The sequence below is a fragment of the Paramisgurnus dabryanus genome, chromosome 22 (assembly GCF_030506205.2).
Source record: "Paramisgurnus dabryanus chromosome 22, PD_genome_1.1, whole genome shotgun sequence".
In the NCBI taxonomy this organism is placed as follows: domain Eukaryota; kingdom Metazoa; phylum Chordata; class Actinopteri; order Cypriniformes; family Cobitidae; genus Paramisgurnus; species Paramisgurnus dabryanus.
The window spans coordinates 12,560,722-12,574,696 of record NC_133358.1 but is presented as its reverse complement, the minus strand read 5'-3'; the positions used below and the strand labels follow the sequence as shown (position 1 = coordinate 12,574,696).

Below are 13,975 nucleotides of genomic sequence, written 5' to 3'. Positions count from 1 at the left end.
AGTCTCTTCCCCTGTGCCTCTTTTGGCTGCTGCAGTGTTTCTAAACAAAGGACTAAGCTATGTGTCTCAACAGCGTTTCACTTGGTGCATGGGTCAGGCGTTGTCAACACTGCGTTAAAGACTTACCGACTACACTTTAAATCAATCATGAATCTGTTTAACATAGGGATTTGTCTGAAGGGTTTTGAGTTGCTCTTCAGAAGCCTTGTTCAACTATTGACCATTGTGAACTAACATTTATAAACATAGTAGTTCATTAAGGGTCATTTGGACTGTATGACATACTGTGTTACCATCAAGACACATACTGTCTCCGTTGACCCAACTTTCTAGTATAGACATTTCTATTCAACATAAAATGACTACCGTTACTGGTGTTTTAGAAGAGGAGTGGTGTCTGGAAACTTACATTCAGGAACCTCCTCTTCTTTCGATTTGGTCAATCCAATAAATCCCTCAGATTTGTTATGACTTTTTTGTGTCTCACTTGGAAATGGGTCTGAAGCATAACTGAGGTAAAATGCATGCCATTTAATTTGTGGGTGGTTTAACCAATGATGTGAGTCTGGGCCAGGCTCTCTAAACAGTGTCAGATGGGGATAGGGTGATGTGAAAGTATCTGCAAGACCATTTATTTACAAAATTCTCTTATAATTCACTACGGCATTTGGTCAGTACAGTAGGAAGTCATTATCAATCTAAAATCATTATGAGTCAGAGTCGTTTATAACATGCATGAAGAACAGTGATATAAAAATTCCTATAGAAATTTCCTGGAATAGCGTTTGTAATGATACTTCTTCTGTTGAGGTTTTTTTTAGTTTTTTTGCATGAGAGCACCCCCTTGCTTTGGAATCTGCCGGGATTTCACCGTAATTCATTAATTGAGAAAACGCACATTTGCGCAATTAATCGTGACTGCCCTAGCTGCATGATATATCGAAAAATTATTGTTTTCTTGATAACAGTGTTATTATATCTAAATGTTTTTTTTAAATAGCTAATAAAATAGCAGTTCTCTAGGGAAATTTTATATTGCAAGAAATATTGTTATTGCAACGGTCAGCAATAGAATCGCATATGTTCTCAATATTGTGCAGCCCTAATATTTTCCTTATTGGGTAAACTATACCCTTAAACACACTAAATTTTAAACAAATGCGAATGAGATCACTGCTCCCTGTGTGGCACAAATAGAAAACCTCACAATGCTGTAGGGAATGTAGACAACTCCGCAGGAGATTGTCATCTCAATATGCAACTTTGCTCACAAGAAATCTCCCAGGCGACATGTGTCCTGTCTGTGCCTGTATTTGTGCCATTTCCTTTTTCCTCATCGTGTGCCCCCACATCAAGTCCATCACTAAAAGTGGGACACCAACCGTGAAGCGCAGAGGGTGCAGAGAGGGACAATTTGGGCTTTGGGATGATTTCATCCTGCAAATATGCTGCACGGACAAAGGCACGTTCAGCCCTGGTGATAACAAGTGTGCCATCTTTAGACACACAACTCTCCCTCCCCTTTCATCACCCCAAAACACTCCAGCTACAGGCATTTTGCACAATGAAATGAAAAGGGGCCCAGAGCAAAGTTGTTTTTGTATGTGTGTGCGTATTTGTTTGATCCACATTGAGAAATGAGATACATGGAAGTTGGCTTTAATGGCTGATTTGGTTTGCAAGGTTCAGGGCATCTGATTTTAAACAAATTTAACAAGACCATAGTGTGCTACTTCTATATTTGGCTTTGCTCTCATTTACTCTCTCATAAAAGGCACAGAAAAGAGGGAACTATGTTAGGTGTTATGCATGTTGCCCGACTTAACTGTGCAATATGTTTTTATTATAACAAAATTCTTCCTCTCTTTCTCTGTTTCAGAGGGAAGTTTGCCGTTGTAAGAAAATGTGTGGAGAAAAGCACAGGAAAAGAGTTTGCAGCAAAGTACATGAGGAAAAGGAGGAAGGGTCAAGACTGTAGAACAGAAATCATACATGAGATCGCCGTGCTGGAGCTGGCAGCTGCCTGTCCACGAGTCGTCAACCTGCATGAGGTCTACGAGATGGCCAGTGAGATGGTACTTGTTTTGGAATAGTAAGTATATCACACATACAGTCTTTAAATTAAAACATATGTATTAAAGTTTATATGAATTGCTTTGGGGGGCAAGTACAGAATAGAGAGAGAGAGAGTAAGGAACTGGCAAAAGGACCTCAGTCTGGAAATTGAATTTGGGTCGCTGAAAGCGCATCTGCGCTCCATGTCGAAGCTCTTCCCACTATACGGTTGGCACCGACAAAAACCCATTTGTGACCCTAGACCAGAGGTCCCCAACCACCGGGTCGCGACCCAGTACTGGGTCATGGACAAGTTGCCACCGGGTCGCAAGAACGTCCCGAAAAAATGTGTATAATAGCCACGTAATAGCTTAATCGGGTATTTTGTACTGTAAGAGCCGACTTCAAATAACATCAATCTTTCCACTTTTGAACAGAGCCGCGCTCTCTCTCTTTTTCTCCGCCTCTCTCTCTCTACCAGGGCATCAGCGATCACATTGCTGTCATTAGAGTTTGAGCATACAGTACTTCTAAAACGCAATCGATCAAAGAATTGCGGAGGTATGACTTTATGAATCATTTTCAAATGTACGTCGCAATGATGTACATATGCGGAGACGTTCAAATGTGTGACAGCGCAAATGACTGAAAAGTAATTATTTTATTCTTCTTTAAAACAACTTCAGAATTATCCATCGATCGTAGCACCATGATCAAAAAACTATTAGGCTAATAATATTTTAACGGCTACACTAAGTTTTAACGTAGGTTTGAAAGGAACCTAAACTTGTCAATCATCATTAATCATGGTAAACTTGAGTCTCCGTGCCTCTGCGCCCATGCAGCCGCAATTCTTCTGGCATCTCTCCTCCTTCACTGCATTTTTCTTCTCTTCTGTTACTTGGAATTGGGTCTCAAGCCCGACCAAGATTAGAGGTGCCTTCGAGAACAGTAAGCCAAGTTCGTTTAGGTTCCATTAAATATTAAGACTAAATGGGCAGGCAAACTAGTAAAAACAATGAAAGTAAAAAACAATCCGCCAAAATATGGTTTTACACGTCTATAGAAAATATACTATAGCCTAAATAAAGCAATTATTAATTTTCCTAATGCATGGTTGTTATCTTTACTTCCGTTTAAAACATAAATTTCGAAAAGGAGGGTTTTCTCACCCCCCGGTCCGTGAAATTTTTTTAAAGCTGAAACCGGTCCGTGGTGAAAAAAGGTAGGGGACCCCTGCCCTAGACCACAAATCCAGTCATAAAGGTCGAAGGTATTTCTATTTAAATAAGCTTTCTATTGATATATGGTTCGGCAAGATTGGACAATATTTGGCAGAGATACAACTTTTTGAAAATCTGGAATCTAAGGGTTCAAAAAAATTATATATTGAGAAAATCGCCTTTTTAAAGTTGTTCAAATGAATTCCTTAGCAACACATATTACTAATGATGAATACATTTTGATATTTCAAAAAATAAAACTTTTTGCAACTTGGGCTGTTTCTCAATTCCAAGAATGCAAAGAAAGACTTGCGTCCTCGTGGAGATCGAACTTGCCTCAGAAGGTCTCAGAAGGTCGCGAGAACAAAGAACGCACTTATGAGAATTGAGATGTGTGCGATCTTTCCATTGGTCACCTGACCTCCGCCATTGTTTTGCTGCAATGACTTCTTGGGCGTGAAGCGATTTCAGAGTGGAAGTCTGCATTCGATGCATCCTCGATATCTAGAACACATCCGGGTATTTTCATGCGTCCTCTGTACTTGCGTCCTTGCTCTACGTCATCATTAACTTCGACTGTTAATGATGACGTAGAGCAAGGACACGAGAACGCAAGATCGCTGAAGAATGCATATTGAGAAACAGCCATGATCTTTTCTTAACTTTTTCCCCACCAGTGTTTTTTATTTTTTAAGTTGCCAGCCAGCTCCAGCATTTTTCACGATTTTCACAAAAGTTTAATGCCTTCTAGAAATTGGTCTTCTTTAAATATACTGCATGTTTATATATTAAATGAAAGAACAGACCCTATGCTTTCAAATAAAAAAAACTTTTCATCCTTCCTTCATTAGTTCTCTTTTTATCACCTCTCAAATATGGGTTGGTTTCTTTAAAAATGTTGAACAAAAAGCTGAGATAATTGCATTTTTGTGAAGGACTTTGAAAAAGAGCTGAGATATAGAGCAATCCTCAAAACATACATGGACATAGAGCTGTTTTCCCTAGGCGATACTTCAGAGTTTTGTAAGTTGCGGAACAACGCTTTTACGATTATTACGAATTGACGGAAATACTCGTCATTGGCAGGGAAGCGTTTTCTCTTAATTGACGAGTTAACTCGTCAATGTCAGGGAAAGAGTTAATATCTTAATGTTTTTGGGTATAAAAAATTATGATTTTGACCCATATAATGTATTGTTGGCTATTGCTACAAATATACCCGTGTGAATTATGACTTTTTGTGTCCTAGAGTAACGTTTTGTGGCCTAGAGTAACGTTTATTTGGCCTTCATGCGCCTTCAAATAGCTATTGTCCTTTTTTTTAATTTGGGATGAAGTAATTTTGCAGGTCGTTGATTTTTACATGTCAAGTGGCTTGGATTAATCAGTAGTCATCAGCCAGGATCATGCATGCTGGTAAATATTGAGAGATGAAATTCCTCCCTATCCAATTAGGTATGAACAGCGAGCTTGATTTTTGCCTGAGTTGCAAACCTTAGGATCAGAGATTGTAAATAAGCAGGAGACTGAAATAAGAGATGGAATGGAGTACACAGAGAGAAAACAAACTAGACCGAGAGCGAGTGAAAACTAAAGAGCACTAATCCAGCTCTAAATCCCCCAGAGCGATACTGAGCATGCCTGAGTAAGCAGTCGCTATTCCAGCAACGTACAGCATCCTCCCCTACCCACACATGCGCTCATATACCGGCACTCTCCTGCTGCTCTCTGACCTTTCTTTGTGGTAATGTGTGCATGTTCATATCGTATTGGATTTCCCTCACAGCCAAATGCTGACATTGACTTTGAACTTCGTGCTGGGGGACAAAGCATTTCCGGGCTTGACGGATATCTAATGGCACTCATCATCTTTACTGTACAGTTGGTGTCGCTTAATCAAGTCCTCTGGGGAGAACTGACTCACTGAATATCTGTTTGTGGGCTCCAGTCCCTTCTTTTTACCGCTTGTTTTTGGAGATCTTATGAAGTTCATTTAATGATGACTTTTTAATGATGTTTTGGCATGAAGTAGGTCATGCATTTCAGGCATTAAGTCTACTATAATTTTTTCCATTAGTTTTGAATGCCCATGAAGATAAGTGCAGATGGGTTTTTTGGGTCACGCATTTGACGTTGTTTTGTGATCCAGAGTTTGATGGATCCATCTACTAATAAAATTTAGACTTGACAAAAAATGCAGATGATTTGGTTTATTTCGTCATGGCACTACACTCATGCCTTTCAAAGGATCAAGCAATGTGAATAAAGTATGTCAAAGCATTTGGCCCTTGACATCAGAATATAATGCAAATCTCCGACATAAAGCGAGTGGTTGATCACCATCGGCCGTGTGCGTTTGTTGTTGTGCAGCTGCTTCTGTCCTGGTTGACCCGGTTCCCAGTGTCTAGGATGAATGGACTGACCCTTGCAGTGGGGAAAGGGGTCAGCACAAGAATTTTAATCTTCGCCTCAAAACACACAGAGCCCATAGAGTCTTCACAGCCATGGAAACAGACGAGACTCCTCTGTTTACAAAGAAACATGTTGGGTGAAGTGATAGAAATGAGTGAAGGGTTACAACCGTGCTACAGTGGATTATTTTGTGGCATGCATGACCAGATCAGTGTTTTCATTTCTCCCATGACTCCCTGCAGACCCGTCTCCCCAGCCTCGCTCTATTGATAGGCTCGGTCGGACACAGAGGGTCTCTTTGCACTCACAGAGAGGTCACTCTCATTTCCTCTCTCCCACCAGCGAATGGCATGCGCTCAGCTGGATTGGGTTCAAATCTCTCATCATCTGCCCACACGGCCATCCTTCATGAGCAGCTGTCTCTTCTGAGTCTCCAAGCATGCGAGCCTTAGACTGTGCGAAAAGGGGAATTTTCAAAATGCATTGGTCCCAAGTATCGTTGGAAATGCGAGTGGGTTTTTGTCTGCATTTTCTGCATTCATTATGTGGCTGTTATTAAATGGCAAATAAGTCTTATAGACTTGCATTGGAGAAGCGACCCGACCCATATTTGGGTATCAGAAATCAAAGGCACTTGAGCGACAACCTGTCAGATGTGATTTATAAAGCCCAGCTTATAGATCATGGTGCTAGAATCGCTAGTAACGTCATGGGTTAAGTTTCCTGGAAATCCACATCCATTCCATTAAGGCTTTACAGTAAGTCAGACTTACTTTATTATTGTGAAAAAAAAATTGACAAGAGCATGTAAAATGTTATCATTGTACCAATGATATTTTTCAAATTCAATGTAGCTTAGCATTGGGGTTATGCAGGCAATGTTACACATAATATGCAAAAGATCAGTCATATTGCATCACATATAAAAAATAACTGTTCAGAGCAATTCTGCATTAGTTTTGAACATGCATTAGTTTTGTTTGATTGGCAGGCCGGTTGAGCATGCTCGGTTTTGTAACTCAGTTTTGACTTTAACCATTAATGTTATAAAATAAATGAATAAAGTGTCCAGTCCTGTTTCCTTTTCAGTAAGCATTTTGCATTCATATGGTGAAGTAAATCTGCCCAGTATTGTGTCGTGCCAAGACCCCAGGGGTTCGTTTGGGCCATTAGGCAGATAATAGATTACATGGGCAGATTAGCGTCCTAAGAGGTGGCCAAGAATCTGCTGGTCAAGCATATGTTCAACTTTGACCCCAATAATCTGCAAAACCTTTTCCCCGTATAGTTCACTTGGAGTCCATAAACCACGACCAAGAACAGATAAAGTCAGTTTGAGCAAAGATAAAGACTTTGAGAAATATTTAGCTAACAGTTAGAAATCTCTGAAAAACATTTGGAAACTTAAGTGCCAGTACCTTTAAATTAATCAATAACATAAGAAAAAATCTGTTATGTTTGCTTTGTAAAGGTTACTGAACAAGTTAAGGTCTTTTATTAATTTTTCATCTCTTGTAAAGTGCTCCATAATTGCAGCCTCACTATGATTTTGTTCATTTTCAAGCCCATTATTGAGCTGCTATTAAAAGTAAAAATGTCTTACAAGAAATTATATGAATTGCAAGAAAAGATAAAAGCTTATCAGGGAAGAGTGCTTGAAACAACCTCCAGTCAGTGTTGCCAGATTGGGTGGGTTCCCGCCCAGTTGGGTGGTTTTGAATTTGATTGTGTGGGTAAAAATTGGGTGTGCAAAATTTGGGTGGGTTTGGGATCAGTTGGGCGGGTTTGAAACGTGCATTTTATAGGCTAATTATTTAACAAAAAACCCAAGTGTGCCTGTATTTCATCTGACGTTACTAAACACACGGCCACTGCATGTGTTTGTGTTGACGCCACGCCGATGATGAGCCACCGTTTAGCCCATCACAAGTGATAGCAGCCAGCCAGCTCTCAGTGTCAGCGGGAAATCAAGATGTCGAAGTGGGAAAGTATGTAAAAAGTTACAGATAGGAGTGGGAGAGTGACCCGGGCCTGAAGCAATGGATATTGCCTTTTAAATCGGAAAGTAGCACTGCAAATTCTGCCTCACTGACCCCGGATAGCAACGTATATGTTGTTTGTCACACATCGGCCGTGTCTCAATGCGAATGCTGCAGCCTCCGGAGGTCGCATTTCTAAGCTGCATACGTCATCAAGAAGAGTTTCAGAATATTAACTATTATAAAGTTGACTTTTATTCTTAGTTAATAGTAAACTGTTATAATATGCTTATGACTTGCAAATGTAATGGTCAGTTAACTTAAATAAACCAGGCTTGATGATATGCACCCTGCATATGCGACCTCCGCAGGCTTGAGAAACGGATTGAGAAACGGACATCAATTACACACGGTAAAGGCTTGGATGAATTATCAAAGCATTTCAGCCAGGTGAACAGAACCAAATGTTCGGCTGTCATTAAGTCAATTCTGGCACCATGAACTTCAGCCAGACTGTACATAGTTCTGAAAAGTTCAGATGTTCATAGTGTTCTCCAGCATCCTTGCAAGTTAACGCACAACCAACAGTCTATTATTGTTCTGCATTTACTGCATAAGGTAACCCTATATTACGATCTCTCTCTCACACACACACACACGTATTTATCAGGAGTAAAAATACATTAATAATAATAATATAAATAGATAATAAACAGACTTGGTTGAAATTGTTATTAACGAATTGAGTATTTGAGTGATCATAAAACCACTTAAATAAAAGCTGTAAAAGTGCATTGTGCGTGTGGGCGAGGGGGAATAACGTTTGCTGTATATGTGAACAAGTTATGTCATTTTGCTAGTGTGGTTCTGTCTTGGTGTCTAGCTATAGAATGGTGCATTAATTGTAGAAGTTAAAATAACTAAATGCAAATCAAATTAAACCAAAATGTTGATTTAAATATTTTGGCCGTTTTTTTTGCGTTCGGGTGGGTTTTGGGCCAGTTTTGGGCTGGAAACCATCAACTCTATCTGGCAACACTGCTTCCAGTACAGCATTGTTTGCCACTTATAAGTTTATATCGAGTCTTTGTATCGTGGGGAAGTAGAGCGAGCATAATGCATTTTTCTTTCATAGAGATCTAGCATGTCAAATCCAGAAAGAGCCAGTTGAAGCTGGCAGATTTTCCCTTTCTTTCAAACTTCCCCTTTTCCCTTGGGGAATGGATATTTTAGGGCACTGGGACAGTTTGAGGAGGGGTTGTGGCTTTGGATAGGCCTGTTCATACATCACAGGGTCCGACCGGTTGTTTGGGGTGAGCTGGGGGCTCCCGAGCGCTCGGTCAGGCAGGTCTCAGAAACGTGGCCTCATTGCTCCGCAAGCTCCAGCAGGGAGTTCATTATGTCAGTGCGCTCAACACCAGCACGTGAGCGGCCAGACCGTGGCCTGCAGCCCAGAGAGAGAGAGAGAGAGAGAGAGGGAGAGTGCAATCGAGCAAGCTAATAGGAGGATTCGTTGTCTGCTGTATGGATTTAATCTCTAGAGCTAGGGTTGGGATAGCCCAGCCTTACTGTGCTAGTTTTGTTTGATATTCACTCATTCGTCAATGAACGTTTATGAGCTCTGTGGCGTTACAGTGACTGACAGCTAATTGCACCTGCTGTAGATAGGATTTCTTATTTTTGGCAAACATTTTCCAGATGTGTATTTGAAGATCAGTGCTAACTTACACATTATTGGCCAGTACATTACAATTGATGCTTTTCATAGTGAAGCAAAGTTACCGTTTGGCAGATGTTTGCTCTTTTGGGTCTAAATGGGCAGAAAATCAAAGTCAAGTGGATTTGGTCATTTCACTGCTGTTGATTTATGAATATATGGCATGATGGATACTATTATGGATCTTGGCTTGAAAATTGTGTATTGAAAAATGCCTACAGTATTGAGAGCAAAATCCACCAAGGAGCCAAAGTAAATGTTACGAATGCTAAGGTTCTTCGTGTTAGTTAATTCAGACCAAAGTTTTTATGAATTTAAACAGGTAATGTATTAGTTGTGTAGGACGCAGAGTCTTTGTTTTATTAAAGGGGACATTTCACAAGACTTTCAGATGTAGAATAAATCTTTGGTGTTCCCAGAGTCCATAAAGGTTTAGCTCAAAATACCATATTGATAAATTATCAAAGCATGTTAAAATTGCAGTTTTGGGTGTTTCGTTTTAAATGCAAATGAGCTGATCTCTGCACCAAATGGCAGTGCTGTGGTTGGATCGTGCAAATTTAGGGGCGTTACTTAGTTACGTTTGATAAAAGCATTTAATAGTTTTCTTTTCATTCAAATTATATTAAGCCTTAAAATTCTGCATAATTATAATGTAGCATTCACACCAGCCACGGAAGAGGTGGCAACCATGAGTGATTTACATGTTAAGTCAATGCAAAGACGTGAGTAGGCATCTTGCGGCGCAAATGATGCGGAAGGCACGTTCCACAAGAATATAGAGTTATCGCGTGTGTTGAAAATCTGAACTTTGGCGGATATTTGCGATGCGTTAACCAATCAAGAGCTTCCTCTAGTATTGACGTTATTACATGACGCAAGCGCAGACATAAAAATCCCCTTCATGACGTGAATTTCCACATGAATGTCTAGAATGACTAGAATTTCACACGCAAATGAAGCGAGTAGACTCAAAATGTTCATGTGTCCAACTATGCGCGAATAGTGAGTTTTTGACGGCTCTTCCATGTCTGGTGTGAACGCACACTGAGGGTGTGCACACCTTTACGCTGCGAAGATGGCAACAGCAGGCTCCGCCAACTTTGGGCTTTAGAAATGCTCTTCAGAAACCTACGGGTAACATCACGGACGCTACGTCCTTATTTTATACAGTCTATGGCTTGAACACATTCAGAAAGCATCTTTTGCCCATTGCACATGTTATAATGCCATGTCAAATTGTTAAATTAACTTGTGGCTTTCTTTATACCACTGAATAATACATTTTGGGATGTTTCCTGGACAGGGCTTAATCTTAGTGCAAGATAAAACAAAATAGTTTGAGCTGTCCTAACTCAAGACTGTTTGCAATGAGATCAGTGCATTGTTTTGTCTCAAGATGCACACCAGTATTGTTTCTTTATAAGGTATGTTTGTAAAAACTACTTAAATGTCCTAATATAACTAATGCCTACTCCTGGATTAATCCAAACCCTGTCTGGAAAACCACCCCAGAATGTTTTGCACACTACTTCGGTATTAATACTCAATGTTAGGGAGACTCATATCATATAAAAGCTCGGTCATGGAGTTCTGATTTTGTGGTGGAGCTCAATGTAAAATAATTTTCTTTGAACAGTTTTTATCAGTGGGGCCTTTTATGAAACCCTATTTAACGAATCAGAGCGGCTCAGTGTGCTTTTGTCATTCAACAGGCAAAAGCTGAAGGAAATAGATCGCCGGTTAAAGGTTCACCCTCTGTTTGATCTCTAATGGCCATCTCACAATAGCAGGCTTCATATTGTAAAAGAAAACACTGAAGCTTTTAGAGGAAATATCTCTGTGTGTGTGTATATCTGGTTGTGCCAGTGGATAAGAGCATGCAAGCCCAAGCTGCATCAGTGCTGTGACTGCCCAGACATACCCTCATCTGACCAGAAAACATGACCTAGTTATAAATTGGCTAGATGTCAGAACCCCCCTCGTTCTCTTTATCTTTACCCACTTTCTGTATATTTCTCTTTAGATGGCGCGAGCAGGATTTTTGGCACTGCTTGATGTTAATTACAGCAGGAACACAGAGGAGCCTTTGGCTCTCCGCATCTTTGGAGGGCTGGAGACAGAAGTTCCTCTGAGAGCTGTCACACACTACAGGGAAATGTTTTACAGCTGTGCGGGTGTTAATGACTTCTACTGCCAGACATTCTCGTTCAGGTTATGAGGGGTCACATTGGAGTCCTGCTTTACGGTTTTAAAAACACCATAGATTACACATGTAAAAGCTTGGAGGGTGTAAAATTTGAGTTTTATTGTGTGGGAATATTTTCGTCTCAGCTTTATTTTTTGTGCTTGTGTGCCACGATTATACTGTGACACCTACTGGTGGTAAAGTGAAGTTGTGTAAATCCCTGACAGTCATTTGATTCTTTTAGTTTACACCTGTTTACGGTACAAAAAGTGAGCACCTTTTAGCACGTATTACTTTAAAGATTCATACAGTAGGCATTTACACTTTCTGAAACCTGCATGTGCTGTTTAAATTGTAGTATTAGCTGTTTCCTAGCAAACGTGTGGTGCTGATCATAGTCTGCATTACGAGAATTTAACTGTCAGGATCAACCTAGAAAAATAATCCCTGCCACAGTTGCAGTTTTTTTTTATGGCGATTAGAGACTCATCACTGATGCTGGTTTATACAGTAGGAGGAAGTCTGTAGAGACACACTACAGAAGAGGATTACAGACAGCACAGGAGAAATCATGGACATAGCCTTATTATGTGGACGCTTGAGGACGTAGTCTAATCCTACACGCACATAAACTAAGCTGCCAAAATGTCCCAGCCATTACCTTAACTTTTTCTGTGTTTGGTTATATGAGCCAGTTTTAAATTAGGGCTGCAACTAATAATTATCATAATTGATTAATCGGCGCAAAAGACACTCACTACAACAGAGTTTTACTGATATAATATTTTTATTTTAATATTTTAAGCCTTAAAAAAGTTTGTGCAGCTTTTAAATGGTAAAACATCTTAAAAGGCATAGTTCACTTTAAAATGAAAATTCTGTCATCATTTACTTATCCTCATGTTGTTCTAAACCTGTATGAATTTCTTTTTTTCTGATGAACACAAAAGAAGGTATTTTGAGAAATGATGGTAAACGCACAGCAGATAGTGACCATATACTTCATAGTAGGAAAAAAATATTTTGAAAGTATTGTAATAAATGATGAAGAAAATATTTTGATAAATGATGGTACCCATTAAATTCCATCACATTTTTTATTCCTACGTTAAAAGTCAATGGTCACTATCTGCGGTGCGTTTACCATCATTTCTCAAAATATCTTCTTTTTTGTTCATCAGATAAAAGAAATTCATACAGGTTTAGAACAACAAATGATGTCAGAATTTTCAATTTTCATCTTCAGGGATGTGCTGGTGAGGAAATTTTGCCACATATTAATAAACTAATTTTAATCTTTAACTTTAGTCCTTGATGAGAATTACTGTAAAATCATTCATTATTAACAAAATGAATAAGCCATATGATATGAAAGTGATATCCTTGCATTGTTACAGTAATAAAAACCTTGGTTTCCTTCCCTGATTACTTTAAAACAGATGCTTAGTTTGTGGTTTAATACTATTTTTATGAAAACCCTGCAACAATTAAACAAATACAAAATACAAAAAATTTAAACTTTATTAAAGGACAAGTTTGGTATTTTAAACTTAAAGCCCTGTTTTCAGATTGTTTATGATGAAATAGAACGGTTTTGACTGAAATTTGGGCATATAATACTGGCCCGAGAATTTTTCTGTTTCTGTTGTACGGTTTCACATCTTTGTAAACGAAAGTTAAATGCATTTTAGGAAGGATTGTTCCAGTGCACCTATGCAGCCATTGTAGAGGTGGGGGTGATACAACAAACACCCGAAAATTCTTGGGCCGGCATCATATGTCCAAATTTCAGTCAAAACCGTTTTATTTCATCATAAACAATCTGAAAACAGGGCTGTAAGTGTAAAATACCGAAATCGTACTTTAACCTGCATTCGTTTGTACTTTTGTTTCCTTCACCGTTCTGTCAGGCTTGCCAGATCCGTGCGTCAAACCCAGCCCAATGGCTGATTTAAAATAAGCATCCCAATAACTATTTGCTATATCTACTATATCTTTAACCTTCAGAAAAAAAACAAGCAGCAGAAACTATTTAAAAGTAGCCCAATTCAGAACTCCGCCAAAAGGCAGAGGACCTGGCAACGCTGCATCCGGGCAATGCATGCCTTGCCTTTAAACAAGCTGGTTGCGTAGTGAGATGAAGCGTGCAGCTCGCGTTGTTTGAAGAAAATGTGCCAGACTTTATAAGCGCACAGTTTGAAGCAGACGCATGTCTATGCTGTCCGAAGGTGGTGTGAAGCATGTGACGTCACAGACCAACTTCATTATCGATAAAAATGTTATTAAAATTTGAATTGATTAGTTGCTCCAGCCCTAATGCAAATTACTAATGCTTTTTGCTTAGAACTTTATCAAACCTCAACTACAAATGTGGCCTGGTTTATACAACATAATATCACAA

The 13,975-nt window shown here is 39.4% G+C and overlaps 1 protein-coding gene across 2 annotated transcripts in view; it reads left to right on the top strand.

Annotated features, from left to right (window-relative positions):
• Nucleotides 1-13,975, top strand: part of stk17a (serine/threonine kinase 17a) — a 91,150-nt gene that overhangs the window by 12,333 nt on the left and 64,842 nt on the right. For both annotated transcript variants that reach the window (XM_073813217.1, XM_073813218.1), the window contains exon 2: nucleotides 1,880-2,092. In XM_073813217.1, the coding sequence (XP_073669318.1) occupies nucleotides 1,880-2,092 (213 nt within the window). The remainder of the gene's footprint in view (nucleotides 1-1,879; nucleotides 2,093-13,975) is intronic.